We start from the raw sequence: 27,663 nt of genomic DNA, 5'->3' as shown, positions 1-27,663 counted from the left end.
AATCACGGCCGTTGTTGCTGATTTGCAACACGGCCATGATTAATACTTAACTTACATTGTGCTGCAGCTAGAGGGAATCCTTAATACTAAACTTACGTTGTGTGAACATGGCCTAAAACAGTCAATGTTTTTGGAAGAAAGAGGCTATGTTACTTTAAGCTTGGACAACCCCTTTAAGGCATTCAGAAGTACAATATAGTCCCTTGCATAGTGAATAATGGAGGCACCATATGGGAGCATGCATAGTGCTTTTGGCTCTGTAATTTGAAACAATAAAGGTAGGCCATCAACATTAGAGTGACTTCAGTACCATTAACGATCATGTGATTGAAGAGGTGGCAGCTGCCAGACAATTGCTAGTGGCGGTTCAGGGTACTGCAGCATTCAAGTGGAGACAACATTGACCTCCACTAGTACGGAGGTAAACATCAGCCAGTTGCCAAGAGTCACCCCCCTCTAATGTTATATTGAGGACGGATAAGCCCTTTAAGCCATAGCACCTTATCCACAGAAATAGGATACAAAAAAAAAAATAATAACTCTACCTTTAAGAAAAGCCTTCCTTTAAAGGGGGACTGTCCATTAATAACCCTCCCAGTAATAAGACTTGCGATTAGTGCCAGTATAATGCTTGCTCAGCAACAACGCGAGCGGAGAAGAGAGCTCCGGGCTCCTTATATTGGGGGGGGGGGGGGGGGGGGTTGAAATCTGATTTCAGCTCTTTCAATAAAGTGTCTGTTCTTCTGTAAACATTATAGGCAGATAAAAGCTATGAATAGCATATATACACCATAGAAAAGTCTGACACTGCAAGCGGATCTCTCTGTTCAGCAGTATTATCACGCATTGTGTTTATGAAGCCGAGTGGAGAAGGCGGAACAGATAAACCCCGTATCTGTAATTCCATGCGATTGTGTTTCTGCCTTTATACCACAGGGTAGCACTTGTGCTGAACACATATTTCACCGCTGTATTTTTTTTTATATACAATATTATTATTATTTTATTTTATTTTTTTACTTTCTTTTACTATCCTGTATTTATACTGCGGAGAAAGCGTTACATGTAAAATTGTAATTCCTCACGCAGAGGCCTATGATGCCTTTTGGGGGTATTGCGTGTAAACACGGCGGAATCTCATTCATTTTAGCACGGAACTTATATCATAAGCTTCTTGTTTGACTAGAAAAAGGGAATAAAAAAATAGAAAAAAAACGAGTCGAGTACTGTAGGAGCTGTTTGTATTACAGCTGGGAAGAGCTAAGGGTAAATCCATATCTTATAGGCCAGTTCTATGTATAGAGTTTATTTGACAGGAACAAATCCATATCTCGCAGGTCATTCCATGGCGGAGAGACTTAGTGAAGAGAAATCTATAATGCGGGGAGGGGGGAGGTGGAGGCTTGGATGAGGCACTCGCTGCGTAGACAGGAAACCGGGAGAAGATGCCTATAGCGGTAATGAGACTATAGTTTGCAGGTGGTAAACAAAGTACATGACTACTGAGTTTGACTAAGAACAATAGAACATAATAAGATCCGCTTGAATGAAATAGTGTTCTTGGTAGTGGATCACCTTGGGAAATGATCTTAAGGAAAAAAGAAAAAAAGGTTGTGCTGTTCGAAGCTGGCGTTTAGTTTAACTATAGCTGTGTATGATGAATGCTGAGCGGAAGTAGGGGGAGAGATGTAGATAGATAGATAGATAGATAGATAGATAGATAGATAGGAGATAGATAGATAGATAGATAGATAGATAGATAGATAGATAGATAGATAGATAGATAGAAGATAGATGATAGATAGATAGATAGATAGATAGATAGATAGATAGATAGATAGATTGATAGATAGGTAGATAGATAGATAGGAGATAGATAGATAGATAGATAGATAGGAGATAGATAGATAGATAGATAGATAGATAGATAGATTGATAGATAGATAGATAGATAGGAGATAGATAGATAGATAGATAGGAGATAGATAGGAGATAGATAGATAGTAGATAGATAGATAGATAGATAGATAGATAGGAGATAGATAGATAGGAGATAGATAGGAGATAGATAGATAGGAGATAGATAGTAGATAGATAATAGATAGATAGATAGGAGATAGATAGATAGATAGATAGATGGATAGATAGATTCGTGTGGAAGTGCCGTGGAGTTCTTTCAACCTAACTACTCTTTGGTCGTGGTCAGGACCGCACTACTGGCACCGGCTATCGAGGATTTCTGCTGTGCTGCTTGTTTCCTTTACATAGATAAATAGAAGGAAGGGAAAGGAAAGGAAAGAGAATAGGAAAGGGAAGGAAGGGAGGGAGGAAGGAAGGAAGTGAGGAAGGAAGGGAGGAGATGGGAGGAAGGGAGGAAGGAAGTGAGGAAGGGAGGAAGGAAGCGAGGAAGGAAGGAAGCGAGGAAGGAAGGGAGGAGATGGGAGGAAGGGAGGAAGGAAGCGAGGAAGGAAGGGAGGGAGGAAGGAAGAAAGGAAGAAAAGGAAGGAAAGGGGGGAAGGAAGGAAGAAAAGGGAGGAAGGAAGGGAGGGAGGGAGGAAGGAAGGAAAGAAGAAAAGGGAGGAAGGAAGAAAGGAAATAAAGAAAGTGAGGAAGGAAGGAAGGAAGGAAGGAAGGGAGGGAGGAAGGAAGGAAGCGAGGAAGGAAGGGAGGAAGGAAGGAAGGAAGGAAGAAAAGCAAGGAAGAGAGGAAGGGAGGAAGGAAGAAAGGAAGGAAGAAAAGCAAGGAAGGGAGGAAGGAAGGAAGGGAGGGAGGGAGGGAGAGAGGGAGGAAAGAAGAAAAGGGAGGAAGTAAGAAAGGAAATAAAGAAAGTGAGGAAGGAAGGAAGGAAGGAAGGAAATGAACAAAGAAAGAATGTAGAGATTAAAAGAAAATAAAAGAGGGGAAGGATAGATGATAAAAGACAGAATAAAGTCAGGATGTCTAGTTTCTTTAGCCCAGTCCCATTTCCCATTGTGCCCGGGTCAGTGTGGGCCGAGATTGCAGTAAATATGCGTCACAACATCTGACTGATTTATCACCTCCCCCGGCCTGCCTGAAATATGCAACAAGCGAGATGTCATGATTATTAAATATCTTCTGTCCACCTGAGCATTGACTATATGTCTGTGATTACTCGGGAGGTCTATTAGAACAGACACACACCGCTACATCTCTTTCTCTTGGATTCTTGGTGATGTGATTCTTTTTCCTTATTGATTGACTTGCCGTGGCATTTGACCTCGGTGGCAAGCCTTGGGTGATTATTCCTCAATGCCGGGTCGTGCCGCTCCATTATTCCTCCACATGATGCTTTTTGAAGATTATTTCTGAAAACGTTACATGCATGAGATGGGCTTTAATGCCAATAATGACAAAAGCTTGACTCTCTGACCTTTGTGCCCGGGGGGCATATTATACAGTTTACTAGGTTTTCTTTTCCTAGAACTGTATTGAGATGACTATGTCTAAAATGGTTTCAATGATTTATTAAAGATGTAGTCAAAATAAATTGGTTATATATATCAATATGGCCAAGGTGGGGTACTATAGCCTGCAGGCTATGAAGTTTCTCCAAGATAGTTATTAATATTCTAGATCTTTCATTTAAAGGACTGTCAATCTGCTAAACTTCATTAGAGAATAAGAGACACTGTCTAACAAATAAGCTCCTCCTCCTCATCATCATCATCATCAACCTTCAGTTTTAAGTTAAAGGGGTTGTCCAGTTTAAAACACACATTTTAAGCTACAGTCAGAAACCCTTTCTCTGGAGGAACTGTCCTGTATTACACAGAAAAATGAATTTGAATAGGCACTATGTCATACTCCATTTCACCTGTGGGGGTGCTGCAGGGAAACTGAACACTTACTTATAGGTGTTCTCACATTCTATAAGTGGTAACCCCGTCGTCCTGTCTGCTCCTCTGCTGTGCTCCATGCTTGTCTTGGGGTTGATAGTGTCTTCCAGTGCCTTCTTCCTCCTTCTGCTGCAATGAAACTGGCCACTAGGGTGCGCATGCGGCCAACTGTTCTGGATTTATAGAGGCAGCTTGTCTCAACCTTCTACTGCCATCTGCCAATCCAGAGCCACCTGCATTTAAACTGTCTCCATCTGCCCCTCCCCTGTCTGAGCATTGTTGAATAATAGCAGTCCAAATAAAGGTGAAGGTGTCTTTCTGCTGTATTCAAGTGTATCCTGACCTGTGCCTGTTCTTTGGATTACGCTTTCTGCCTGATCCTGGTCTGTACTGCCTTCCTCTTTCATTGCTGACTCAGATTGCCTGACCTGCTGCTGAAGCCACCTGCCCTGACCCTTCCCCTGGCTGACTATGATACCCATCTCATCCCTTGTACTGCGCTAACTCTCCACATAAATTCAGCCTGTTCCCTGGTGCCTTGCCCCAACTCTGTCTGGTTCTTGGGAACCAGCTGCTGCTCACACCGGGACCACACTTGTGTAATGACCTTGTGAGATTCCACATCCTGGAGCGGAATAAAGGGTGAAAGGGTGAAGACCTAGTGGGCACTTAGAGTCCTATTCCACGGGCCGAGCAGGGCCAGATCAACGATGAAAAAGAGCGCTCGTTTACTGGGCCTATTCCACGGCCCGACAATCGTTAGCGAGGGCTGCAGGGACATCGTTGCCGATGTCCTTGCAGCCCTTGTTTCATACTTTACCTGTCCAGGCGCAGGTCTTCTCCTTCTACCAGTCCTGCGTGGCAGCATCAGCTTCGGAGCAGCCTGTCTGAACTCACAAACCGCTCAGCCAATCACTGGCCGCAGCAGTCCTTGCCAGTTATTGGCTGAGCGGTCTGTCAGCTCAGACAGGCCGCTCCGAAGCTGATGCTGTCGCACGGGACCAGGAGAAGGAGAAGACTGCGCCTGGACAGGTAAAGTATGATGTTTGTGAAATCGGCGGTCGCCCGCCGCGCCCGCTATTTCACGTAGCGATGCACGGGTGGCGACCGATGATTTTAGGTTTGAACCTAAATGAACGATCAGCCGATGACACAATTATCGGCTGATCATTCTCTCTATTCCACGGAGCGATAATCGGGCTGATTCGGCCGATTATTGCTCCGTGGGATAGGCCCCTTAGACTCTGCTCTTTGATGTGGCCCAAAGCCAAACCAATTGAGCAGCACAGCAGGTCCACACTCACTGTCTGTTATAATAAATGATAAATATGGGTCCTGGTAGCCTATGTTTGGCTAATGGGTGCATCATGGTATAAATCTGAATATATTATACCAGTATCCTAACATACCTCAAAAACAGACATGATGTTTTTGGGTCCTCCAAGTTCAAACAGTTGGGCAGAAAAGACATAGACAGAAAAGTCAGACCCTTTTAAAACCCATGTGGTCTGTTCCTGGTCATCGCGCAGCAGTCTAGCCATTCAGCACACATAAACCTAGCCTACCAAGTGTAAATTGTCCAAAATGGAAACCCCTTTTTCACTTTTTACCAGTTAAATGGTAAAATAAAGGTTTGGCTATAATTCATTTGGTCTCATAGTCTATAACAGAAGTCATGGCATTGTGACTAATTCATTGTATGACGCACACATATGCTGACCATTGACTTTTAATCAGGTCTATCGGGGTTATATCTTGTTTTTTTTCCTTGTTTTGAGAACAAAAATAGCATTGCACGCTATGATATTCTTGTCATCAAATCTGACAGAACTGCCCAAGGCTGTAGGCACACTAGCATTATCGCTTCCATTTATAACGGAAGCCATGGGACTGTGATGGCTCTATCGTATCACGTATCCAAAAGGTGACTGATGGGCTCCACTGACTTATTATGAGTTATATCGAGGTTTCTATTGTTTCGACAAAAATAGCTCTGCGTGCTATATTATTTATGCCATCGAGACAGACATGATAACTTTCAGAGCATGTAGACCACAGGTGGCATGCTCCGGCCCTCCAGCTGTTGAACAACCAAATCTCCCATCATGCCTGGACAGCTAAAGCTTTGGCTGTCCAGGCTTGATGGGAATGGAAGTTTTACAACAGTTGGAGGGCCTTGAATTTTACACCCCTGATGTACATACTGAACCCAAGTACCTTATGTTTAGCCCATCAAAGGCTTCCCAGGCTGTGTTCACATTTTCTACTCTTTCCAAAACCAAGGTCTTCTCCAGGTCCTGGGTAGAGATGATCGAACATCGGAAAACCTTAGGTTCTGATTCCTGATGCCTTCCCGATCCGCAGGGAAGGAGGAGACAGCCTGGGTACCCCGCCCCCCAGTGTCCACCACTGACCCTGTATATGCCTACGTATGACACTGGAGGTGGGACATGGTCACATGCTTCTCCATGTCAGCCATCTTATGGACAGAATCACCACAGAGTAGGACAGCACAGCCTGGAGGTCTGATTTTTGCTCTATGAGGTACACAGGGAGCTTCTGTCAGTATATACAGTGAGTACAATTACTAATACTATATACAGATAAAGTGGCCAACCCCTTTTAAATATAAGTTGAGGGGCCAAAGCCTGAGAAGAAGAATCTACTGATACCATTTACATTCAGGTGCCATGTTGTCACGAATCCTGAACATCTGTAGGAAGTCTTCCATATATAACCCAAATCCATAACTCCCATACCTACCATATGTGTGTAGGAAGATGAACATACGATACACTAATGCCTCTCATCACGAATAATAATTAAGAATGACAAATTTTTGGAAACCATTTTTCAATCCATTATCCATCTGTACACAAAAAACAAGCCCTAGAGGGATACCTTAATACCTTGGCAGGCTCCCCAGCCGCCGGTGTCACCTGCTGCGTCCCCGTCCCGGTTTCTGGCACCCGCCGGTGCCTCTGTCACACGCTCACTGACTTCCTGACATATCACTGTAAAGGGGAGGTTACTGGGCAGAGAAGCCGCTAATGGAATAGCATTGACAAAATCATTTTTGAGGGGTATTAAATGAAACGTAAAATAAAGCTAGAATAACTGTATGGATTTTCTACTCAGCCTGTTTATGAACATTTATTGTCTGTAAATTACATAGTGCCAGGGCTGGAATCGCAATGACAGTTTAATGGGCGACTGCAGGATAGAGAATAAATTAATAAGTAACTATTTATTACCTGAGCGGTGTGACCTGCATCTAAACACCAGGTATTGTTCTGGATGTGACAGGACCAGACAGTGGCTACTACACAATCTATTCTAATCCTTCCAGGGGTTTTGGAGGATTTTGCAGGTATATATGAAGGGGAAAAAAAATAGAATTTAAAGGGGCACTCTGGAAAAAAATAATGTTTTTTAAGTGTGATCAGAAATTATTATATATTGTATGTATATTATTGAATTGTATGTATAGATATGTTAATTTACTTAAAAGAAAACTCAAGTCTTCCAGTATTCATCAACTGCTGTATGTCCTGCAAAAAGTGGTTTATTTTCTCCAGTCTAAAACAGTGCTCTCTGCTGCCACCTTTTTTCACGGCAGAAACTGTCCAGAGCAGTAGCAAATCCCCATAGAAAACCTCTCCTGATCTGGACAGTTCCTGATATGAACAGAGGTGGCAGCAGAGAGCACTGTGTCAGACTGGAAAAAATACACCACTTCCTGCAGAGCATACAGCAGCTGATAAGTATGGGAATGCTTTAAGATTTTTAAAGAGAATGTACCATCACTACATTCGCTTAAAGTTTTGCACATAGATAGAACGCGCTGGCCAGTGCTGCAGTGGCGCACCTATGGCGCCGTTCTATTCCTGGCCACCGGCCGGGAGTGAAGCACTGGAGGCGGGCTGGCCCGCCCCAGTGGGAGGAAACCCCCGCCTCTCTATAATGTGGCTCTATTACAATCAATGGAGCAGCGTCATAGAAGCCGCTGCTGGGAATAGAATGGCGATCCATCCAAAACTTAAGCGAATGTGCTGATGGTACATGAACTTTAAATAGAAGTAAATTACAAGTCTGTATAACTTCCTAACACCAGTTGATTTGAAAAATTTCTGGAGTACCCCTTTAAGCTGTGGACCTAACACAAGTGGCACCCAACAGACATAACCAACTTATATTGAGGTCCATTGGCTTCCATCTTTGAAAACGTCCGTTTTGATGGGAAAAGTCGACTCCAAATTAAGTCTATTTCCAAGATGTGAGAATAGCCAAAATAAACAAAAATTTGTTTGCTTTTTAAGCAGATGTGGCGGCTTTTTTTTTTGCAGATGTGGCGGCTGTAAACGTACACCTTATAATGATACGAAGCCCTTGAGAGACGATATCATTAGAAGTTGATTATTTCAATTGATCTGAGTGAACAAATACAGATTTAAATGGGATTTATGCTCGAAATGACTTCCAACTCCCACCAAAGGGCGAATTATGATTCAACACAACAGCGCACGTCCAGCCATTTACAGGAACTGCTCCATTAAACACACCTGGGATGACCTTTATCGTCATTATCGATAAGGAGCCAATATGTTCCACTTCACAGTACCGGGGTATTGAAAAATATAATACAAATGTTTCATGCAAAGCAGGTAACCTTTCCCGGTGAAGGAGGCCCATTGTCTCACTACCTGAAAATCCGGGGAGAGAGAGGTGGTTTCTTATGGGAGAGGAGCAGAGCCCTATGAGAGATGCAATGTGCGGAGACTGGCACTGTTATGTGTGATATCTAAATAACATTACGGCATCTGGAGAATGTGAAATACCGTAGACACTTGGGATGGAAAAATTTAATGGGCCGTTACTGTGTCTCCCCTGTCTATTATAGTAAGATAAATTGACGGATATTGTAGATTATTGTATTTAAGGGGAATGCTAACTTGGATTTTATTTACTGATCGCCATTATGTACAGCAGTTGCTTAGGGGCTGTAGGCCTAGCTGCCACCGATCTATGCCGGCCTACGTGCTTCATTGGTGTCCTGTGCTGGGTGGAGCTGGTGCTTGACAACTGGGTAACACCTCTATGGGAAGATTCAAGCTGTTTTACCCATTAAAGGAGTACTCCAGCAAAAAAAAATTCAAATCAACTGGTGTCAGAAAGTTATTTACATTTGCCTTTCACTTCTATAGAAAAATCCCATGTCTTTTAGTGCTGCTGTATATCCTGCGGGAAGTGGTGTATTCTTTCCAGTCTGACACGGTGCTCTCTGCTGCCACCTCTGTCCATGTCAGGAACTGTCCAGAGCAGTATCTAATCCTCATAGAAAACCTCTCCTGCTCTGGACAATTCCTGTCATGGACAGAGGTGGCAGCAGAGAGCACTGTGTCAGACTGGAAAGAATACACCTTTTTTTCCTGCAGGACATCAAGCGGCTGATAAGTACTGGAACACGTCTATTTCTGGATTTCTGGATTTCTATAGTAAAAGTAAACTACAAATCTATATAACTTTCTGATACCAGTTGATTTAAAAGAAAAAAACATTTAGCCATTGTAGCCCTTTAAATTCCATGATCGCTATTTACCTAAGTGGTTTACAAGGGGAGGTGTCCCCAAAACTAAAAAAAAAAAAGGATTTCCAGGAAAGCTCGCAGGTCTGCATTTTTTTCTTTCTAAACAAAAACAATTACCTATACCTTATAAAAACTTTTCACGTTAGGCTCTGTGCACATGGAGCAAAACTGTCGGAAATCTCCACTGCGGCCTCCGTGTCCTAATGACACTCTATGGGAGGCGGCTCGCGTGCCTCCTCTCCCCGAGCTGAAGAATGAACATGTCCATTCTTCAGCGCGGAGAGAGGAGGCGCGCGAGCCTCCCATAAACTGCCATTAGAACACGGAGGATGGCGGGATTCCGCGGCAGAATTACGCCGGTTTTGCTCCGTGTGCACGGAGCCTTATAGTGACACAGATGTTTAGATTGGTCGGGGCCTAAGTGCTAAGACATCCCCCCCCCCCCCAAGAGCATTTTGTCCGTTGTTTTTGCTTTGATCAAGTTCATAGAGAAACATGTCTAGCATTTCTACAAATCTGTACATCATTCATAGTACTCTTTGAGCAGAGCCGAGCATGAGGTACTCTAGTAGGCAGTACCCTATTTTTCATACTTTTAGATATTTTTCCCATTTATAGTAGTTCATGGTTGCCTATAGTCTATAGGTGACAGTTCACACCGTATAGCAATACTGACACTGAGGTATACGTTGGCAAATCCTTACAAAATACAGTGTGATCAGCCGTAATGTCATAGAGAAACATGACTGAGCTGCCGCCTGACAACTATAATAGCTTTTTTCATAGACTGGTGACTATAAGGATTATTGCTGCCTGCAAGGCCTTGAGTATGTGAACAGTGTTGTACTCCCAAGTACTGGGAACAGTAATGGGTACAGTGCTCGCTGTCATACCAGGGCCCATGTTTTTAGGGGAATACAAGGTGAGTAGGGGGGCCTGTTATAGATTTAGAATTCATATCATACTTGTTCACATGGTTTGGCCTGTGTCACATGACATTTTTGACTTCTGCCGGCCACAACCACACAATGGGGGAGATTTATCAAACTGGTGTAAAGTAGAATTGTCTCAGTTGCCCCTAGCAACCAATCAGAATTTTTTGTTCCTCACAGATTCTTTAAAAAATGAAAGGTGGAATCTGATTGGTTGCTAGGGGCAACTGAGACAATTCTACTTTACACCAGTTTGATAAATCTCCTCCTATGTCTTTTTTTGGCTGTTTGACCAACATTTTTTTTTAGTATTCTTATATTTTGGTGCTATTTCTTTACTCCTATGTGTCTGGTGAGAGTGTATACACATAAATAGTCAGTGGCTTCTCTTTGACCTCTCCTGACATGAAGGTGTTAAGCTGTAAAACCCAATGGATAGGAGAGTCATGCCCCAGAGGATTTCCAATCTGTGGGAAAGAATGGAGGCACTAGACACTTGTATAATGTAAACAATCCAATAGCAGGCAATGACAATCCATCTTCTATACAATTACCGTTATCGCAAAGTCAATGAGGTTAAGAAAAGCCGAAAAGACACAAGTCCATCTTGTTAAAATGGGGGCAGCACCTAGTGTGATCCTTATCGTGTGGAGATAGCAACTTCCAGGGAAAAAAATAAATTCCCTTCATTAAGTCAATGCGCTAGGCAGGGAGTCGGAAAAGAGCCGGGCGCGGAGGACCCTACAGACCAACTTTGACATTAGCGGACGCAGGATTTACTCCGAAAACAGGGGAGGTTAAGCAATTTTTAACACTTGAGTTGCCACATGATGCACCAAAAATGGTCGATTATCGTGCTAAAGCCTGACTTGATGGAGCAAAAAATAAAAGGTCCTTGCGTGTAATAACGGCAGCCTAGATGGGAGGGTTGGAACCAAGCAATGTCATATCTGGCTGGCCACCATTCATCTTTCCTGCCCTACATGCTTATTATGCTAAGAGCTGCCTCTATGGTCGCTTTATTACTTAGGACTCAGCAAGCCAGGTTTTCCATCTAGACGTTAGAGCTCGTGGGTTATTAAAAACCCATTCTCAACCTCGCTGTATATGGTTTTTTTTCCCAACAGGTGCAGAAGGAGCGGTATTCCCAGCATCCCTTGAAACACCCTACGTTAAGGCCGAACCATTCCACCATCTACGGTAAGAAGAGATGTAGTTACTGAAAGATACTGTGAGGGTTCACACTATAAATCGGACCCTTGTTGTGGTGCCAACATATACCTACATGAAGAGCCATGGGTCCTATTTATTTCTATAGCCTGGCCGTAATCAGCTAGTGAGTACTCTCCGGTAATTTCCCGCACGTGTACAAGAACATGGGCTCAAAAGCAAACCAAGTACAAACTTATGCGGGAAATGACCCTAACGTAGTCAATAGCTGACTATGCTAAATAAGATCAATGCCAGCCCTGATACTGGCAATTATTAGGGGTACAGATTCGTTCAGGATAAATGTTTAGTTTCCTTAAAGGTAAGGGTGGATTCACACCAAAACTGAAGCTCAGACACGTCAACGCCCTGTCAAAATGTCCATACCTCACCACAGTTGTGGTGTGAATGCACCCTTACCTATAGGGAAACTATAATATTCATCTTGGATATGGTCCCCTGAATTAATCTTGACCCCTAGTGACTGTGAGAGGTGTAGCTTGAAACCTTTAGGCTGCGTTCACACTATGTATATTTCAGTCAGTATATTTCAGTCAGTATTGCAACCAAAACCAGGAGTGGATTAAAAACACATAAAGGCTATGATCACATAATGTTGTAATTGAGTGGATGGCCGCCATTTAATGGCAAATATTTGCTATTATTTTAAAACAATGGCTGTTATAATGAAATAATGGCCGTTATTTACTGTTATATGGCGGCCATCCACTCAGTTTCACCATTGTGTGAACAGATCCTTTCTGTGTTTTTAATCCACTCCTGGTTTTGGTTGCAATACTGAGAGGTATGGAGGTCACCATATACTTCCCTATTACCCAGTTCTACATACAGAGCATAACCACAGACTGATCTAATATCGAAAATCGAATTTTATCTACATTTCTTTTTCCCGGTGACGTTCTGAGGACCATTTTAGCCATCCCGATCCCCGTGTCATTGATGAGATGCTTATAAAAGCCCGTATTTCCAGCAGAGACCTCTGCGCTCTGTGGTAGCCGCCTCTGACAGACATTCGGTTCCTTATTACATTTTCCTGAGACCAATATTTCTGTGATACAGGGAGCTGCTAGAGCGTCTTATATTGAAGTACTGGATGTGACCAGGGTAGGAAATAAAGGTGAAGCCTGTGCAAATATGCATACATGGAAAGTGCTCGGTACCATGAGCAACTCTTACATGGTGCACCAGTGCCCTCTAGTGGGGAGATGTGGGCTGGGTTGACTTTGGCTTTGCTTTCTCTAATAATATACAAATTATAGGTCTAGATCAGGGATGGGGAACCTCTGGCCCTTCAGCTGTTGCAAAACTACAATTCCCATCATGCCTGGACAGCCAAAGCCCTTCTGCCTACATTTGGGCATACCATAAATTTCTAGGATCTGTATAAGGCTCCCGATCTCAATGACATCATCAGCATTTATGACATTGTCAATGTTTCTTTCAATTCTGGTGAATTGTCTATAACCAAAATAAGATTTAAAGGGGTTGTCTATACTTAGAAAAATATGGCCACTTTCCTAAAGGAACAGCACCCCTCTTATCCTCAGTTTGGGCGTGGTATTGCAGCTCGGTTCCATTGAAGTGAATGGAGCTGAATTGTAACCCGGAGAAGGAGATGGCGCTTTTATGGAAAGTACGTAGCTGCGTCTTTTCTTATCACAGGATGGAAAGAGGCTCCAAGAACAGGGCCCGAGACTAGGGCTAGATTAGGGGTAGGTAACCTTGGCTCTCCAGCGGTTGCAAAACTACAACTCCCATCATGCCTGGACAGCCAAAGCTAAAGTTTTGGCTGTCCAGGCATGATGGGAGTTGTAGTTTTGCAACAGCTGGAGTGCCAAGGTTCCCTACCCCTGGGCTAGATTATCATCTCTTATACTTCAAGTGGCTGCTTAGTCTAATTCCACTTACATTGCCGCCCCCTGAGTCCTGACTGATCAAGGAGAATGACAGGGAAATGACCAGTCCTTGATATATCGTTGACCAATCAAAAAGCGAATTTATATTATACAAGAGTGTCAGGGTGTTACATTGGTCATAAACATTAGAAAGGGAATCCCGTCTATTGATCCCGAGGCCAAACCTTATGACGACTATTTACATGGCGGAATCTAAGGCATACGGATATGTGACTCCGCCGACGTAATTCATGGCATGTACAGTTCAATTGCCTATAAATAGATGAGCACTCGTCTCAATCCTCTGACCCTTCCCCGTAATTAATCTAATCTCAAAGACGGCCATTAAAAGGAATAGCCCCCTCCCCAGGAGCGTCTCACCGTTCAGTCATTCACGTCGCTGCCTCCCCTGTCCTCTGCTCAGATTGAAATGTTATCCCCGTGATTTATTCTTTTTAATTAAGAGCATTCGCCATTTCATGTGAGGCCTGCGCCGCTCCATGCCCCCATTTCCGATTGGCAGATTGGCGGCTCGGTAATTATGTATTGTTAAGTGCTGGAAGATTTGTTGCGCCAAGTGAAGAGACTTGAAAAAGCCAATGGGGCCGGCTGACATTGGATGTCACACTAGCCGTATCTCTATAGATTAAAGGGGTACTCCAGCAATTATTTTTCCAAATCAACTGGTATCAAAAAGTGCCAGAAATGAGGAATTTACTTATATTAAAAAAGTCTTCCAGTACTTATCAGCTGCTGTATGTCCTGCAGGAAGTAGAAGTCTGACACGTTGCTCTCTGCTGCCACCTCTGTCTGTGGCAGAAACTGCACAAGCAGTAGCAAATCCCCATAGAAAACCTCTGCTGCTCTCCAGACTGAAGAGAATACACCACTTCCTGTAGAACATACAGCAGCTGATAGGTTATCTAAGACTTGAGATTTTTTAATAGAAGTAAATTACAAATCTCTGGCACCAATTTTAATGATTTTTATTCTTTTTGCTGGAGTATCCCTTAAAACCTGTTAATCCTTACCCTAAACCTCTATAACATTTAATCATATAAATTGACACTATACTAGACCCATCCTAGTTTAGATGCCAGAAAATAAGAGAAATTAATATTTAAGATTTCCCTGTTGTTCTAGCATAGTGTAAGGTCCCTGGTGGTCTGGGGGAGTGGAAATCATTACCATTTTTTATTAGTCTAAAAGAAGTACAAAGTATACCTAGAAGTACAAGATAGTTAAAGGGTTATTGAACATGTTAGGTTTGTGGATGGGGTGAAAATCTGCTTCCCTGGTGGTCTACTGGAGTATTTTTCATTATTACTAGGCCAGGAACAAAGCCCACTCGAATTAATGATGTCATAGTAGCCCCAAAGCTATGGAGAAGTGGAGAAGGTAGTGGAGAGCTAAGATAGTGGAGAAGGTAATGTCGGTTTCTCTGGTGGTCTAGGTAAGTCGAGAGGGTAATGCCATTTTCCCTGGTGGTATAGGGTAGTTTTGAGGGAAATTCCAGTTTACCTGGTTCTATAGGGTAGTTTTGAGGGTAATGCTATTTTCCTTGGTGATCTAGGGTAATGGAGAGGGTAATGACAGGTTCCCTGTTGGTCTAGGGTAGTGGAGAGGGTACTGCCAATTTCCCTGGTGGTCTAGGTAGGTGGAGAGGGTAATGACATTTTCCCCAGTGGTATAGGGTAGTTTTAAGGGTAATGCCATTTTCCTTGGTGGTATAGGATAGTGGAGAAGGTAATAGCAGGTTCCCTGTTGGTCTAAGGTAGTTTTGAGGGTTATGCCAGTGTCCCTGTTGGTCTAGGGTAGTGGAGTGGGTTATGCCAGTGTCGCCGTTGGTCTAGGGTAGTGGAGTGGGTTATGCCAGTGTCCCTGGTGGTCTAGGGTAGTGGAGTGGGTTATGCCAGTGTCCCTGGTGGTCTAGGGTAGTAGAGTGGCTTATGCCAGTGTCCCTGGTGGTCTAGGGTAGTGGAGTGGGTTATGCCAGTGTCCCTGGTGGTCTAGGGTAGTAGGTAGGGTAATGCCAGTGTCCCTGTTGGTCTAGGGTAGTGGAGTGTGTTATGTCAGTGTCCCTGTTGGTCTAGGGTAGTAGGTAGGGTAATGCCAATGTCCCTGTTGGTCTAGGGTAGTGGAAGAAATGATGGAAACATTACTGGTGCTCTAAGGTAATAGACTTGTAACGCATTCCCACCTGGTAGTACAGGGCCTAGTCTTGGTGCACATCTGTGGTACACTAGCAGTAGTACATGCCATTTCTAATACCATGCGGGGTAGTTGTCTTCAGAATGTTAAGAAACACGGGCCTAATATTCGGGAGTTTAACCTGGTTCTAAGATCTGTCAGTAGAGGGTGAACATATTCCGTAGCGCTGTACAGATACTGCCATCCCATCAGGGTGAACACGGATATTAAGGATATGATCTATTCCCACCAGCAGCTGCCCCATCCAAGATGGAGAAGAGCTTCCCTATTCATAGCCATAGGCCGTCCGTCCGTCCTTATAGAGTTAATAATCTCTGTGAGGAAAAAAAAAATCATCTTTTCCTCTGATCAGACGGGAGCTCATGAAATAGATTTGATCTAATTATTACCAAGAATTGTGTGTATTTTTTTTATCGCCGCCATTCTTTTTGATGTGCACAGTAGGAATCTTGTGATACTTATTAATACAGTCACAAAATGAAATCTCCCGGTAGATCAGGGAGTGGGAGCCATTTTGCTTGTCTGTCATAAAAAAAAAACTGTGTGAAGCCTGAACAAAGGATGTTAAATCTATTAAAAGGCTTCACTTTAAGGACCGGTGGGTGATGTGATTAAATACTTGATGACAGGGGCGTTACTTAAAGTTCCAGAGGGCTCCGAATCACTCTCTGTAACGGAACCCTCCACCTTTACATTAAAGGGGTACTCCTGAGATAAAAAAAAAAAATTAAATCAGCAATCAGTGTCAGAAAAGAAATTATAAAAAAAATTTCAAGCCTTCCAGTACTTATCAGCTGCTGTATGTCCTGCAGGAAGTAGTGTATTGCTTCCAGTCTGACACAGCGCTCTCTGCTGCCACCTCTGTCTATTATAGGAACTGTCCAGAGCTGTAGCGAATCCCCATAGAAAACTTCTGCTCTAAAAATAAAAAATGCCCAGTGTAATTTTTAAAGAGACTCTGTCAGTAGTTTTCTGCCGTCCAATCTCAGGGTAGCATAAACTAGTGACGGAGAAGCTGAACAGAATGATGTATCACTTATATTGTTCTGTGCAGCTGATCCAGAGATCTCCTCCTGAATAACATGAACAATAAGTAGTCCTCTCCATTATGTGCGTGTGCTCAGTAGTCCTGGATATTCATGAGAAGCAGAAAACTCCGCCCACCAGCTGCTGATTGGCAGTTATCTATCCATGCTGTGTATAGGCAGTCAACTGTCAGTCAGCAGCTGGAGGGCGGAGGAGGGGTGTGGCAAGAATCCTATTCTCCTGCATATTAGGAGAACGGCTGAACAGTATGATGTAAGTAATACATCGATCTATTCAGCATTTCTGTCACTAGTTTATGCTGCCTTTATTTAAGGTGGAATAAACCTAGTGACAGATTCCCTTTAAAAATGGAGGTTGAAAAAGACAGATCATGACCCTTGGGGGATTGTATAAGATTAGAAAACATGGCTGCTTCCTTCCACGCTTCCACAAACAGCATGACTCTTGGTGTCTGATATTACAGATTAGCACCACTGAAGTGAAATGGAACTGCAGTACCATATCCAACCTGTTGGCAGGGATGGCACTGTTTTAAGAGGAAAGCTGCTAGATCTACTATTCTATTACTAGTGAACAGTGTCCTGCATGGGTAACATCATATCATCATCTTATACTTTCATGAAATCACATACAGTAGGTTGATGTGATATATTCTGACTAGGTTATGTAAGGAGCAGAGGTTTCCACCCTGGATAATACATCAGGTCAGTGACCATTATATCCCATTGCCCGGTGCACCTCCCTGCACTGAGGATTGGGAGTAATTACCAGGAATCTTCTTCAAAATCTTCGGCTGTAACTCTGACAAATTATACCTTATTAATCTGGACTGTATTGTAATGCCGCACTCTATCCTATTAACCCTTACTGCTGGTTTAGATTTTAACATGCCGGATCTCAGAGATTTATTCCCCAATCTGCGGCAAAGATAAAACATGCATGCTCAGCTGATCTGAGTGTACAGCTTTGTGTGAAAGTATCTTTTTCCAAATGCAATGCATGGTTTATTGTAAGAATCACTCTCTTTTACCATTTGACTGGTTAAGGGGGTACCCTGGAGGAAAAAAATCAACTGGTGTCAACTGTCCAGAGCAGTAGCAAATTCCCATAGAAATCCTCTCTGGCTTTGGGCAGTTCCTGACATGGGCAGAGGTGGCAGCAGAGAGCACTGTGTCAGAAAGAATACACCACTTCCTGCAGGGCATGCAGCAGCTGATAAGTACTGGAAGACTTTCGATTTTTAAAGTGAACCATTTATAAATCTGTATAACTTTCTGACACCAATTGACTTGAAAGCAATTTTTTTCCCCACTTTATGGGTGGAAAAGAGTTCCTGTAATGCCCACCTTGTCCACTAGGTGATACTAGATGTCCTATACATATATATATATATATATATATATATATATATATATATATATATATATATATATAAAATCTGGCAACGACTCTAGCAGGGGGTCTACATGAACAGTGTCAGAGGAGAGTCCACATAAATTATACTGCTAGAAGACTACAATTTGCAGTACCATTATTAGAGGGCCCTATGCACAGTACCATCTCAGTACTTTAAGCAGCCACAGAAATCAATGGCAATAGAAGTCAATGGGAGCAATATAAATAGCTGCCATCAGTAGTTTTCCATGCTTTCCCAGGAGATCTCCTCTCTTTCAGTATGGCTAATAGAGAAAGGTCATGAGTGGTGACCCTTCCCTTTAAGTGAAGAATCCCTTTAACAGGACATACTTCCTCCCCTCTCCATCTCTCACTACTGAAGTATATCAGTGAGACCATAACACCTAATGGATGTCATATAAAAGTGCACATGGCTCCTGAGAGCGTTCTACTTTTAGAGGAGGCGATTTCCCCCACGTAGGATACACAGCGCTCTCCTTCTTTTACGATACACAATCAATAACGGCAATTATAACAGGAAAACATCCTTTTGCTTTTAGCCGGAGAAGCTCATAGATATAGATGGAGATTTACTGCTTTGTCATCTTAACAAATGTCTGTGCGGTTATTTTTTCCTTCATGAGAGACATTTCTTTGTCTTTAGAAAGTTTACTGTAAATGGGATGTGGTTAGGATAGATTGTTGTGTATACGGAACTGTGGTTAGGATAGAACGTTGTGTATACGGAACTGTAGTTAGGATAGAAGGTTGTGTATACGGAACTGTAGTTAGGATAGAAGGTTGTGTATACGGAACTGTGGTTAGGATAGAACGTTGTGTATACGGAACTGTGGTTAGGATAGAACGTTGTGTATACGGAACTGTGGTTAGGATAGAACGTTGTGTATACGGAACTGTGGTTAGGATAGAACGTTGTGTATACGGAACTGTGGTTAGGATAGAACGTTGTGTATACGGAACTCTGGTTAGGATAGAATGTTGTGTGTATACGGAACTGTGGTTAGGATAGAACGTTGTGTATACGGAACTGTGGTTAGGATAGAACGTTGTGTATACGGAACTGTGGTTAGGATAGAACGTTGTGTGTATACGGAACTGTGGTTAGGATAGAATGTTGTGTGTATACGAAACTCTAGTTAACAGAGTGGCCCCTTTAAGCAGTGCCAGCAGAGTGCCACAATAAACAATACTACTATCAGAGTGCTACTTCATAAATAGTGCTAGCAGAGTGCCACAATATAAACTGCCAGTAGAGTGCAACAATATAAACTGCCAGCAGAGTGCCACAATAAATAGTAGTGCTAGCAGAGTGCCACAGTATAAACTGCCAGCAGAGTGCCACAATAAATAATAGTGATAGCAGAGTGCCACAATAAATAATAGTGATAGCAGAGTGCCACAATAAATAATAGTGATAGCAGAGTGCCACAATAAATAATAGTGATAGCAGAGTGCCACAATAAATAATAGTGATAGCAGAGTGCCACAATAAATAATAGTGATAGCAGAGTGCCACAATAAATAATAGTGATAGCAGAGTGCCACAATAAATAATAGTGATAGCAGAGTGCTACAATATAAACTGCCAGCAAAGTGCCACAATATATTTTGTGGCACTCTACTGGCAGTTTATATTGTGGCACTCTACTGGCAGTTTATATTGTGGCACTCTGCTAGCACTACTATTTATTGTGGCACTCTGCTGGCAGTTTATATTGTGCTAGCAGAGTGCTACTATATAAACTGCCAGCAGAATGCTACAATAAATAATAGTCCTAGCAGAGTGCCACAATATAAACTGCCAGTAGAGTGCCACAATATAAACTGCCAGTAGAGTGCCACAATATAAACTGCCAGCAGAGTGGGCCAATAAACAATACTGCCCCTAGAGCATCACAATAAATTATACTGCCAGCACATTATCCCATATATATATAGCCATCAATATGCACCTTTAAAAACCATGTAACCATTGTGCCGTACTATACTATGCTGCCAGCAGATTGTTCCACATAAGCACAGCTGGCAAAGTGCCCCATTATAAATAACGGCACCAGAGAGTCCCAATAAACTATACTGCCGATAAACTGACCCTCATACCAGCACCAGCAGAATACCGCTACATAAACAACAGTGCCCCAATAAATAAGAGTGCCACAGCACTTCCCCCCACCCCAATAAACTATACTGCCATCCAGATTGTCACATAAAAACAATGCCTACATAGAGTTACGTACTATAAATAAGTAATACAGTTTGCTGTGTTTGTAATAAACATCACTAATAAAACATATTGTTATAGGGGATATGACACAGAGCCAAAGCCTTTACTTCCTTTCGCTTGCTCACAGAATGAAATGAGTTTTCTGGCTCTCTGCAGCCGCCACTAGGGGGAGCTCACAACATCACGGCATACTTTTTAAAATTTCTATGTGATCTATATAACATATAGAGGCAGCAATGCAGGAGAGGAGTCTGTGGGCTGTTACTGGTACATTGTTCTCCGTGCGCTCATTTATTAATCTGTACGTAGAAACAAATGACTAGTTTCTATGTATAATATCTGCCTCCTACTTATTAAGAGCGTCTCCCTCCCATCTCATTGTCATTCTGACCTCCTTATTTACTGGTGTCACCCATGTAAATGAGCGTGCAGCCTCGAGTGGAGGAGATAGCGGAGGGAAGACGAGGAGCCTCATTAATTTCACTCGATAAAGAATCGTGTTAAATGTTGTGTTTTTCTAATACAAGGGAAAGTCGCTCACAAGCTCATAAATAAACGGGAGATTACAGGGCGAGTATCTCTCCCCATCCCGGGAACTTAACCGAGATACAAATGGTCTTGTCCTTTGAACATCAGAACACTAGATGAGAACATGTTCTTTGAACTTGTGTTTCTGTAGCGAGGACTTCACTGTTTGTACATGATGTACATAATAATTTCACAGCAATTTCTCCATCTCACATCCGCACTGAGGTTTCCCGCTGACATTAGAAAGCCGGCTCATAAATATTTGGGTGGATTTTACATTAAAGATGACCGGTCGTCTCTCCTGACCTGCCAAGTAAATACTTGCAGTGCTCATAAAACAGCATTTTCTCTTGGAACGTGGTGTCGTTCCTCTGTTACTCCTCTTGGAGCGGTACCATTTCCTTTGTTAATGGAGCATGTCCTAGGCTGCATTCACATGTCCCGTTAACTTGTCCATGACCACGGACCATTTTAGGAACCATTCAAATGAATGCAGCCATTCGCAAGATCCGTGCCGCGACCACAACCACGATCCGCACCGCGGAAAAATAGGACGTGGCAACGATCCTTCTCCGCCGCCCGTCAGCAGAGATGACAAGAGTGAAGAAGACAACTACCCGCCTACTCCCCCCGTGGTGGTTGGCTCACATGTATACCGGCACGGGGGAGTAGGCGAGTAGTTGTTTTCTGTGCTCCTGTCATCTCTGCTGTTGAGCGATGGGGGGCTGCACTTCTATTGGGGGATCCGTGCTGCGATCCTCCTCTGGTCATCGCAGTGAGGATCGTGGTGGTGGTCATGGCATGGATTGTGTGAATGAGGCCTTACACGATACAGACAGTGTTAGGCTATGTTCACACTCTGTAAGAGACCAGCCGGGTCACGGAAAGGCCGGTCTCTGAAAAGATCATCCCTGCCAGTATTGCAGTACTGGCCAGATGATCTTTTCGGTTGGTCTTTTCGGTGCTTCATAGTGCTTCACTGACATGGTTTTCTATGGTCGCTATTCACTGAATTGTGGCTGCAGAAAACTGACGTGTCAGTTCTTTGCGGCGCTGCAAGGGATCCCGGCCGTAGCGTATACTATGTGTATACGCTCCGGCCTGGATACCATACAAAACTAAGCACTGATTGCAACAACGGCCGTACTTTTGCGTTGTGTGTACATTAGACTTGATAGAGACTTGCACGATTGACAATGGGAGTGGAAAAACCTATAGTAAATTCTGTTGTCACTTTTGTGAAGCGCAATAGTAACTGTTATAATATATCTTATTAGAGCAAACAAGTATAATAATATATCTTGTTAGATAAAAATGCCTATTTCTTCATGTAGCTAGCTCTTTTTTAGGGACTAGGTTATATGCTGCCATTGAAGGGACAGGAAGAAAGGGGGAGCAGCTAAGTAATACTCGTGTTATATCTCATGCCAGTGCTGGATTCTGAGCTTAGGGCCTGCACACGGGCTCAAATGTGAATGCTGGATGCAACAAGCTGTGTCATGTGACACCCTGTACGGTGCTAAATAGGCAGAATTGGGGCATGGTGACAGACCATGAACGAGATCACTGGTGTGGTTTGCCGAATCAAATAAAATCTGCATGCAAAATTTTGTGACCCAGTACCTACATGCCAAATGGCAACTATACAAGTTTGCTGAGGATACATGAACCCAGCCTTGCATTGGTCCGTTCTATTTATTATGTCCTCCATGCTGTTGCTACTTAGGGGGTATTGTAAAGAAGTAAGTTTTTTTTTTAAAAGTTAGGATGTGTACAATTGTTTACTGCCTAACAAACATCAGATTTTGGCATGAACTAACACATCTATAACCTGCATTAAACAGGCTGGAATCTCCGACGCGGACCTTGACCATGGAGGCACCAAAAGGAATCGAGATAAATGCAGAAGCTGGCGGGTTAGAAGCATCGTGTAGAACAGACTTGCGGCTAGATTCTACAGACGGAGAGGTGGGATATATTTTTCCTATTTGCTTGTCCAAAATCAATAGAAATGAGCCACCATATTGCCCCATTATGGGGTCTATAGCACTGATGGCAATAGATGAGCAATGTGCTTGGCTCATGTGTACATGGAAGAGCAACAAGAGTAGTAAATAAATCCCAGAAGGAAATTCTTTTAGGATAGCCTTTCAATGTCTGATTGGCTATCAGTTGTCCGGCATCCAGTAACCTGACACTCATCACCACTGTCAATCATCCGTTTGCAAGAGCTGCAGCTCCCATTTATACAGTGCCATAGACAGTGCCATACAAGGTTTAGTGGCCATGCTGGGTAACTGCAGCTCAGTTCCCTTTTACAACTGAAGTTGAGATGCAGTAACCCAGCATGGCCACTATGCCATGTATGGCGCTATCAGTTTTCAGCTTCATTAAGTGTGTATGGAAAACAACTGATCAGCATTGGTTCAGATCCCCACAGATCAAGTATTGATGATCTATTCTTTGATGGGCCATCAATAAAAAAAAAAACTAATTTGCGAACGCCCATGTAATATAAATTTTGTATATGAAAATCTTCCTATGCATATGGCTCTCATCATATCTTTCTCCTCTGTTTTTCAGATCCAGTTAAAAGCGGCTAACGTAAAGCTTCCACAGCTGCCGCGGGGATCGTATTCCGCGTCCGCACCCCGTCAAAATGTATTTGAAATCTGCGTGTGCGCCAGTGGGAAATTATTCCTGTCACAAGCAGGCAGCGAATCCACCTGCCAGACAAATAACAATATTTGTCTATAAGAGACTGGAAAGCCAAACTCCAAAGACCAGGAGTAAGACTGTAACCAGACACAGGAAGCCTCAGAAAAACTATGTGTGTGTGCGTGTGAATATATACAAATATATATAGATATATATCTGTAAATCTATTAATCTCCCATGGAAGAGATGTTTCAGTGCCAGAAGCTCAGGGTGACCCCCAGCCGTCTTCCCTCTTGCCTGTATTTCTTTCTTCTCCCAAGTCTTCTCCTTATTTTTCAAGGTGGCCATTAGGAAACCCAAAGAAATTTGTCGTTATCCACCATGTCCAGCCCAGCACTTGTACCATTACATGTATATGGCATCCTGTTCTACTGTCTACTTTTTAAGGTTTTTTGCAGAACAGAAACGGCCAATTTCCAAAACTTTTTCCTTTTTTTTTTTTTGTAAGCTTTTTATCTCGGTTTGTCGAATTCCATCTCAGTTTAGTGGTAGTAATTCTACATGGCCTTGATTCAAGAACCAATAACTTTGCCATGTAGGTATAAGGGGATATTCCAATAGGTTTTAAAATTCCAGTAGGATTAGAAAGTTGCCAGCAGTCACACAAACCATTGGTTTTAGGTTGGATTCATAGTTGAGTTGGAGGCCAACAGATCCACTATATGCCAGTCATGGTGGACTTTATTGACTCTTATAGGGTCCATCAGGTTCTGTCATGGTATCTAGTAAAGATGAGTACAATTCGAGCATGATTGAGTCTGATCATTCTGCATTGGAATACTAGTGGCTGAAGAAGTTGGAGTCATGGAAAGTATGGCTATAGCCATTGGCCATAGGCCGTATCCATGTTCCCCAGACTCCCTAGGGCTGTATCCAACTTCTTCAGCATTAGGTATTCAAATGCCGAACGATTGGACTTGGGTTGTGCTCATCTTGAGTTTGCTCATATTGTAGCATGGTGTGCAAGGACCAGAGATGGAGGCAGCCAATGGAGCCACTACAGTAGGTGTGAACCTAGCCTTAGTGAAACATCTTGGCAGTTGTAGGATGGTAGGACTTCTCGAAGCCTCCATTATAGTTACTTCGAGTCAAGACATACCATATGTCCCATCACGACTCTAAGAAGAATTTCATGTGTAAGAAAATATTTTGAAAACATATGATCAATTATAACTTTATGGGTTGGAGGAGTTGGTTGGACAGCATTGTTCATGTCCACCATCTACCTACTATGAATTACAATATAAAATCTAGATGGAGTGAAACCTCTTTGACATGAGAACCCAAGGTTGGTGTGAAAAATTCCTAAAATGGTGGCCCTCCCAAAGAGGAGGCCAACAAACATCTGGTCTAGGTCAGGGTGCTCTTCCTCAAAGATGTGGAGAAGTTTCTTAACTCCAAATTAATCTATGGAAAGAGTTTTTGAGGAAATATTGACGGCACAAAAATTCAGCTTTCAAAAATAATCTTAAGTCACGTAGATGATATTTTCCCTGACTTTACAATACTACAATGTTTAATCGAGTGGACATTCTGAAATGCAATCATATTGTGCCAAATTCTTCCATTTTTTTTTCTTTTTAATTTTCCCAATTGCAATCCCTTATGTTTTATTAACAATATAAATTTGATGTCTACCTATTAAGGTGAAATACCAAAAAAATGACCATCATATCATATAGTTAAAATACTGGTTGCCAAGGATTTTTTTTTCACATTATTCTATATAGAAAAAGGGTAAACAACCTACGGAGCTGAAACAATCACCTCCACCGCACTGCTAGCCAAGCCAATCGTGCAACAAAACCAACGCGTTTCAGGTTTGTTGAACTCCATATACAGGACCTTTTTAGCAAAGCCAGAAGAAATTAGTTTTCAGTATATGACATTGATTGTCATTGATTTTAGTTGCCTTTTTTATCTGGTGTTTTTTTTTGTCGCACCCCACTCCCAATAATAAACTCTTCCATTTGCCCATAAGGTCACCTGGAGCCACGTATTAAGGAGGGCACTGGACTGAACCATCTCTGATCAAAGAGGGGGGAAATGTGCCTATGCCTTAAGACAATGCACTCTGCAAGGAAAAGCACAGAGGGGAAGTTTCTGATTTAATTGTTTGCTGTCTATATTTTTTTTCTTTTTCTTTTTGTTGACGGGGGGTGTATATGACGTGTGATTGTTGAGTGCCGATGTGTGGAAAGATTTCTTATGACAAGAAACTATTTTGTATGATCAATAACATTACAGGTTACTAGATGAATATGCTGCTACAGTCTCATTACCTGGCTATAGGGCACTTACAAGATGACTCCGATCTTACGACCTTGGGATGAGGTTGAAGTCATCTGTCCTCTCTGTCATTACATCTTCGATTCCCATCTTGACTTGTTTGTCCATCCGTCACCATCACGCCATATTATTACCTTGCTAAAAGGGGTAATCATGGAAAACGTAGACTAGTTTGTATAAACCCAACAAGAAGGTTACACCTTAGCAAGTAACTCCAGCATTTTCTCACACCCATGGTTGTAAATATTTTCATAACATGACAGAATTTGATAAATTTAAGATTCTATATTTTTTTTAAAGGAATGTGGAGTAACGGTTTTAGTTGCGCCTCTCGGACTACAGTCATAAAACCATGGAGCCTTTGAGGACATTGGGTTTCTATCACGCCATATAAAATATCCCGAAACATATATGTTTAGCCAATGTATAGAAACTTGGGGGGGGGGATTTATCAAACATGGTGTAAAGTGAAACTGGCTCAGTTGCCCCTAGCAACCAATCAGATTCCACTTTTTGTTCCTCACACACTATGAAAAATGAAAGGTGGAATCGGTTGCTAGGGGCAACTAAGCCAGTTTCACTTTACACCATGTTTGATAAATCTCCCCCTTGATGTTTAAAGTCACTTAATATAGGGTTAAACCACGTTTTGTTGTTTTTTTTTTATTAACGTCTGTAAAATGATATCATTAGTGTTACAAGATGGTGGTAGGACAAGGGTTGTATTCATTGTAGATAACCCTATTGCTCTGGCCCAGGGTCTAGGTTCTCCGACGCCTAAAAATGTTTCATGCAGGCAAAAAAATAAAATAATAAATACTTTGTAACCAGTGTAGACTCAACTTGCTGAAATTTTGGGTTCGGCAAAGTTTGAACACTTGGCATTTGACTCGCGTCGGCTGGAGAAGTTGGTTGCCACACTAGCTGTATCCATGTTTTCCCAGGCAGCCCTAGGTCTGTGTCCAACTTCTTCAGCCACCGGGAGCCAAATGCCAAGTGTTTGGCTTCAGGCGAACATTGTGGAACCCGAATTTTCGGCAAGTTCACTCAACACTAATTGTAACCTATTCAACTTCTTGATGTCATCAATGTGTGTCCTGTGCCACGTCACAAGACCAGTAAGTGGCCAAAGTGGTGATGTTATAACAACTTCAGTCATATGATGCAACACGGTACTGGTAGATAAGTCAATGATGACAACAGGAAGTCAAATTGGAACCACAATGGGATATGGGAAGTAAACTGAATTTGGTGAATTTTAACATTTTTCAGTTGGTAGACAATAGACAATCCCTTAAATCAGAGATGGAGAACCTGTGGCTTTCAGCAATTGCAAAACTACAATTTCCATCACGCCTAGACAGCCAAAGTTTTAGCTTTGGCCTGTCCAGACATGATGGGAATTGTAGTTTTGTAACAGCCGGAGGGCCATGGATTTCCCGTCCCTTCCTTAAAAGGATCTGCTGAAGTTTTGGTCTTTAGGAGGCATCAATGTGTATATTAAAGGTATATCAGACATGCTTTGCCAAAGGTTGGATCTGTTGGTGGACTCAAGAAATAGATGTAGTTGGAGAACCAGGATGAGTTTTTGCATATGGTGCCATACACCATGTGTTAGGTTTTTCTCAGACCAAACTGAATGCTAGAGCATCCTCAAGTGTATTCTGTAGTCAATCTGGTCCCTGACAGGTCCGAAAAGAGTAATTTATTGAGAAATATAAATGATTAG

General features: G+C 42.5%; 1 protein-coding gene across 6 annotated transcripts in view; it reads left to right on the top strand.

Moving 5' to 3' along the window:
• Nucleotides 1-26,374, top strand: part of SGCD (sarcoglycan delta) — a 474,695-nt gene extending 448,321 nt beyond the window's left edge. For all 6 annotated transcript variants that reach the window (XM_069968891.1, XM_069968911.1, XM_069968908.1 and 3 more), the window contains 3 exons: nucleotides 11,504-11,576; nucleotides 22,772-22,895; nucleotides 23,511-26,374. In XM_069968891.1, coding sequence (XP_069824992.1) covers nucleotides 11,504-11,576; nucleotides 22,772-22,895; nucleotides 23,511-23,684 — 371 coding nt within the window. In that variant the 3' untranslated portion in view covers nucleotides 23,685-26,374. The remainder of the gene's footprint in view (nucleotides 1-11,503; nucleotides 11,577-22,771; nucleotides 22,896-23,510) is intronic.
• Nucleotides 26,375-27,663: the final 1,289 nt, after the last annotated feature.

Source organism: Dendropsophus ebraccatus, chromosome 1 (assembly GCF_027789765.1).
Source record: "Dendropsophus ebraccatus isolate aDenEbr1 chromosome 1, aDenEbr1.pat, whole genome shotgun sequence".
NCBI lineage: Eukaryota > Metazoa > Chordata > Amphibia > Anura > Hylidae > Dendropsophus > Dendropsophus ebraccatus.
This window is presented reverse-complemented; position numbering and strand designations above follow the sequence as displayed.